This window comes from Anolis sagrei, chromosome X (genome assembly GCF_037176765.1).
Source record: "Anolis sagrei isolate rAnoSag1 chromosome X, rAnoSag1.mat, whole genome shotgun sequence".
Lineage (NCBI taxonomy): Eukaryota > Metazoa > Chordata > Lepidosauria > Squamata > Dactyloidae > Anolis > Anolis sagrei.
In genome coordinates, this window is record NC_090034.1 from 37,432,893 (window position 1) to 37,439,145 (window position 6,253).

The 6,253-nt window shown below is 41.4% G+C and overlaps 1 protein-coding gene across 2 annotated transcripts in view; it reads left to right on the forward strand.

Moving 5' to 3' along the window:
* Positions 1-6,218, forward strand: part of GALNT9 (polypeptide N-acetylgalactosaminyltransferase 9) — a 72,600-nt gene extending 66,382 nt beyond the window's left edge. The window contains exons 8-12 of one of the 2 annotated variants that reach the window (XR_009631984.2): positions 800-937; positions 1,214-1,309; positions 1,774-1,941; positions 4,166-4,378; positions 4,650-6,218. Coding sequence is in view for 1 of the 2 variants with exons in the window: in XM_060785666.2 (XP_060641649.1) it covers positions 800-937; positions 1,214-1,309; positions 1,774-1,941; positions 4,166-4,312 (549 nt within the window). In the remaining variant the exon portion in view is untranslated. Of the gene's footprint in view, positions 1-799; positions 938-1,213; positions 1,310-1,773; positions 1,942-4,165 lie in introns of both variants that reach the window. The other variant, XM_060785666.2, reaches the window with a different exon arrangement.
* The last annotated feature ends 35 nt before the right edge of the window (positions 6,219-6,253 follow it).

Below are 6,253 nucleotides of genomic sequence, written 5' to 3' on the forward strand. Positions count from 1 at the left end.
TACTAGAAAGTAAATAGACTGTATGTGCTGGTTCTTGCTTCATCGCCCACCAGCTTTAGATCATCTCTTACATTCTTCTGCAAATTCATTACTGGGTTGCTGTAGTTTTTTTGGGCTGTATGGCCATCTTCTAGAAGCATTCTCTCCTGACGCTTCGCCTGCATCATGACAGGCATTCTCAGAGGTTGTGAGGTCTGTTGGACACTAGGAAAATTAGGTTTATATATCTGTGGAAAGTCCAGGGTGGGAGAAAGAACTCTTGTTGGAACTAAGTGTGAATGTTTCAACTGGTCACCTTAATTAGCATTTGATGGCCTGACAGTTTTTAGGTGTGGCTTGTTACTGCCTGGGGGAGGGGGGGAATCCTTTGTTGAGAGGTGATTAGCTGTTCCTGTTTGTTTCTTGTCTGGAGTTCCCCTGTGTTTGAGTTTTGTTCTTTATTTACTGTTATAATTTTAGAGTTTTTAATACTGGTAGCCAGATTTTGTTCATTTAATGTTTGTGGATTTCAATGGCTTCTCTGTGTAGCCTGACATGGTAGTTGTTAGAGTGGTCCAGCATTTCTTTGTTCTCAAATAATATGCTATGTCCAGGTTGGTTCATCAGATGCTCTGCTATGGCTGACTTCTCTGGTTGAAGTTCATTACTATTTGTTTCTTATTTTCTGTAGGTTCAGTAGCTATTTGTGCACCAAGGGTTGGCGGGGGATAGGTAGAGGAATCCACTTGAAAATGTTCTTTAAGCAGTAAAATCAATCGCCTAATAGAATTGCTCTATTTATGTGTCCCTACTGCTGCAGAATCCCGGAGTTGACTTTGGAGACGTTTCTGAAAGAGTCGCTTTGCGTCAACGTCTTCAATGCCGGAGTTTTAAGTGGTACTTGGAGAATGTCTATTCCGAAATGAGGATTTACAATAATACCATTACTTATGGAGAGGTAATAATACCATCACTTATGGATTGCTAGCATAGACAATGACCAATTTATCCCTGTTGGTTCTGCTGGAACTCTCAGCAGCTGCCGAAAACATCGACTATGGTTGTCTTCTAGATCACATCACTGGGATGGGACTTGGAGGTACTATGGCGTCATTCTTTCCTAGAGAAGGGATGGTGCTACAGGATTCCTGTTCAACTCATTCACCATTGACTTTTAGAGTCATAGAAACTCCAATCTCCCCTGTTGCATACACACTTCCAATTTTGATTTCAGGTACGTAACAACAAAGCCAGTGGCTACTGCTTGGACCAGGGAGCTGAAGATGATGACAAAGCAATTCTCTACCCATGCCATGGAATGTCCTCCCAGGTAGGTGCAATTTCACATCCCTTAAGTTGAAAAGCAAGTTGAAGCTGTTGGTTTAAATTAGACAAAGTTGAGAGAAGGTCGGGTTTGAGAGTTAAAATAGTTGGAAGTCATCTTTTTTTCCTGTTTTGTTAGTTGTAGCTTTCTTATATTTGGGTAGTTTAGGTGTGTGTCTAGGCATTGTTTCCTTAGTTTGCCTCTATTTTTGTAGTTTGCTGTGTAGCTTGCTTTTCTGATATGTTTATTCCATTTTTCTTTTATGTTTATTCAACAAAAATGATATTAAAAGCACGGGTTAATCTGCTTTCTGTACTCCAGTGCAGGGCTTCTTAAACATTTCCAATTGGGACCCCTTTTGGCCCAAGAAATTCTTCCATAACCCCAGGTATATAGGTTTTATACTGTATTTCTTTTTGGCAAATATGACTTGACCATGTTATTGTTTTTCCTTGGGTTTTGCTCCCTAGCTTGTTCGTTACAGCTCTGAAGGACTTCTGCAGCTGGGTCCTTTGGGATCTACAACTTTTCTGCCCGATTCCAAATGTCTCATGGATGATGGGAAAAGAAGGACTCCAGTACTTAAAAAATGTGAAGACACTCTGAGGTCGGCTCAGAAGCTGTGGGATTTCACACAGGTATTGTAGAGTGAATATATCAATGTATACTGGTTGATATTCTACATTAGGGCTACACTGCATAGACCTCTGCATATAAAATTGCACATTGAATGCACTATACACTTTTTATATTGAATGACACTGCTGAATGCATGCACAAGTTTGCAACCTAATGCACAAACAACTGCAAATTTACAGCTACATGCACAATACCTGTCACATACACAGTGGAACCAGATGCACAATTTGTTGGCTGAGCAACAAGATTTAGTACTGAAGAACGTATCACCACAGGCAGTAGTGATAGGATTAGATACTATGAGTGATCCAAAGGCTGGGCTTAGCATACCAGGCTAAACTGCTGAGCTGTAGAAAAATCCTACCAATCAAAAGGTTGGCACTTTGAACCCAGGTCGGGGTGAGCACCTGCCGTTATCCCCAGCTCACCTGCCCACCTAGTAGGTCAAAAGCAGAAATTTGAGTAAATAGGTACCACTTTTAGCGGGGAGGTAATAAAGGTGCCCTTAAGGACATTAATCAGAGGAAAGCTCCTCGGCATGAAAGATGGAGCGAGAGCACCCCCCCCCCCCCCCAGCATGGCCAGAGTCGAGCACAGCCTTCAAGATGCTGGAAATAAGATGGAAAAAACTGCCTTTACCTCTGTTTGTATTGCCTGTCCTTGTTAATTGTATAATTGCCATTGAATGTTTGACATATGCGTGTTCTCTAAAAGCTGTTCTGAGTCCCCTTCGGGGTGGGAAGGGCAGGATATAAATACTATAAATATATATTTATATTTATATAAATAATATAAATAAATAAAGTATCTTCCCGCTTTCCTGGAATAGAGTTGGCTTAGATTAGCATCCTAACGTTCCTATCTTAAAATGGAGTTTCTAATTTAAAGATTTTGTTTTGGCCATATCTGCCATATAACATAGTTTGGAGCTCCATTATATGGTCAGTGTAAACTCGTATAATGCAGTAAGTCTACACTGACCATATAATACAGTTCCAAACTGCATTATATTGTACTGTGGATGGGGCCACAGCCTTTTCTCTCAGCTTGATCAACATCAAAGGGGAAAGATGACATGTTCTCTCTAATGCACATGTGTCAAACTCAAGGTCTCTGGGCAAAATCCAACCTGCCATGCCATTTTATATGGTCATCCAGGTGTCAGACTAAAATTCCTATGTTTCTCATTATTAGATGAATTTTCCTCTGCAACATGGTCTCTTGCAGCTTCTCCTTGGTCAGCTAAAGTTCCAGGTGTTTCTGAGTCAGTGAACATTTAATTCCTTCTAATGTCCTCATTAGTAACAATGCATTCAATATACTCCAGCAAGTAAGTCAGTGGATGTACGAGTTCACTGTGTTCTGTAATATATGCCAATATTGAATATATTTTTTCTTCCCTTTTCAAATGTTACCGCATTTCACCACATAATCGTAGCCACTACATATTGTCGCACTCCTAAATTGTTTTTCACACTTTCATTGCATAATCATTGCATGGTATAATTCGGTTTGCCCCAGACCCTTGACCTGAGGCTTTGCTTGAATGGGAAGGAGCAATCATTCATTGCCTGCCTGGAAGTCACTTAAGGGCTACCTGCCCCCTGTTTTTTAAAATAAGCGTTGCTTAATGGTTACACTTCCCTTTTGGGGGAAAATTTGTCAGAAAATCTTTGAAAATTATGCAGTGAAACATGAAATTCTATGTTTATCTAAGTCAGTGGTTCCCAATCTTATTTTGACCAGGGACTACTTGACCAAGGACCACTTTGACCAGGGACCACTTTCCAACATTAGTAACAAAAGGGTTATGAATCAGTTTTGGTCAACTTTATATTCGGTTTGGTTTTTTGGGGTGCTGATTCAGAAAATTGCATTGGATAAACCACATTAGCTCTAGTTTCTGGTACAGAACACATGCCATCCAGTAGTCACCATCTGCTCATCCACAGAAAACCATATTTAACAATCTAGAGCTGATGTGATAGTAGTAATCTTTTGTGAGTAGTCAGCCTCTCTCTTCCCGACATCTCCATTGCCTTGGTACTATAAGAGGGTTACATGAAACCAGTCGCTCCAGTTGCTGCATGGTTTCGAGACAGCAGTGAGGCCGCAGGCCATATTTTCATTCTTGCGGACCAGTGGTGCTCCACAGACCGCAGGTTGGGAACCACTGATCTAAGTTCACCACTTTCAGTATTCCTTATCTTCCTTCTTTTACAGAATGGTCCAATCATCAGCCGAGACACAGGTCGGTGTCTAGAAGTAGAAATGTCCAAGGATGCCAATTTTGGGCTCAGATTAGTAGTACAAAGATGCTCAGGTCAAAAATGGGTGATCAGAAACTGGATAAAACATGGTCAACATTGAATTTGGACAGAAAAAAAGATGAGCCTGGAATCCTTTGACCAACTTATGGGTGCACCTCCAAGAGCTGTAAGTTGGAAGAAACTATTAGGAGACATCTAAGCAGAAGGGGAAATGTGTCCATGGTTATAAATGATTGATCATATGGTTTTTAAAGGAGCTCTGATGATTGCCTCCTCTTTAAGGCCATGGTATGCCTATGGTATGCCACTTCCAAGTTGGAAGTGAAGGCTCACATGATCAGCTTATTCTCCATTAAAACTTATCCCTGCATAGAGAAAGCTGGAATTTCTGGGGGGGATAGGCTTGCTCAACTAAGACCATTTTCCTTCATGTGCAGGTTTTTCGTGGTTGGAGAAATGATTTGTATGGAAGACTATTCAGTTATGTGAATCCCCACTTGCAGCCCTGGAATAAGGTCTATGACTTTGATGAGAACTGGGTCTAAACTATCCTGCTATCATTGATGACACGGAAAGATCTGTGCAAGCTTTGTGTTTTTTGGAACTCTTTGAAATGACTGAAAAGACAGCAACAGACCGCAAAACCGTGCTTTCCTTCCTTATTTGGGATAGGTTTGAGGGACTCATGATGGTCTTGTGATGGGAGGATTTGTTAGCTTTAAGTTGCTGGTTGATGCACAACTCCTATGGTGAACAGAAACCTGTGCCTTTTCTATTATACTTCCTATCTGAGTGGGCTGGGAAATCCCATCACTTCAGCATGTGGCATTAACTACTATGAACAAAATACCCTGTACATAAATTAAGCCAACATAAAAGGTCATGTATATTACATTTCCAGTGTGTTTGCCTGGGAGTTTCCATTGATAATGTTGTGTTTTCAGCATCTGGTCCTGCCTTTGGAGCATTGCACGTTTGAGCCAAGACCTCAAAGTTTAGTCCATTCTAGAGGGGACAGATCGGTGACAACAAATGAGTCAGGATAGTGCTCTTTTAATGATAATATCGAGAAGAGGGTTTCCCCTGGAGATCACTAGACTGGAATGGGCAAGGCTGAATTAGGACATGTCCAATGTCAGTCCCATTTGAGTGGCCATATTGTTGTGTTTTCAGCTCCATTGAACCACGGATTCAGGTTCCCTTTGTGCTTAGGATCCAAAGTTTCAAATGAGACACAGACAGGATGAAGGCAAGATCAGAAGTTTTATTCACTTCGGCCAAAAGTGGATGTCGGGGAAGAAAATACTCCCAAATCAGACATAAAGGCAATGGATACTGACACAGACATTTATAGAAACTTGACATCAATTTGAAAAAAATGGACTTTTGCTGCGCCAGGCACTGACTTGTGCAGGTCACGATCTGTGCGCTACCCACTGCTGGTGCTGATTGGTTCCCTGGTCTGGTGAGAAATTTAATAAACTGTCATCGCTCAGTATGAAGTCTATCACCATTTTCTGTATCCATCTCCTTTGGTTGCTTAAGGAAAGATCCTGGGGTGTTGGTTTTGAATTATTCTAATTCTGCCAGCCGGAATTCCACAATGAATCTCAACTGAGGAAACAATGAGGACCAAACACCTGGATGGATTCTCCAAGAGAGACAAAGATAGGGCGAAGGAGACAAAGACAGGTAATTGGGTGACTCAGTAACCTGTCAGACTGTCCGGGGATGAATTCATTGTAGGGTGGAAGGGTTCACTGTTGGTCAAGAAGGATGGGTATTGGATGTTTATGCCAACTGCCTGGAAGAGTGATGGGATTACCCCGGTGTCCCACTTGGGTGTACTTGTGTCACTGTGTACATGGGGAAAAGGATATTCTTGAATGACAGGTACCAGGATCCTTCATGGCTATCCAATTGGACCCCTCTTGGTCATGGATTTTGGGGTCCTGGTTTTTGACAACAATAATACCAGTGAATAAAATAGAAAATGTGCCAACTTTTTCCATGGTAATGGTCTTTCCATAACTTTCATTTC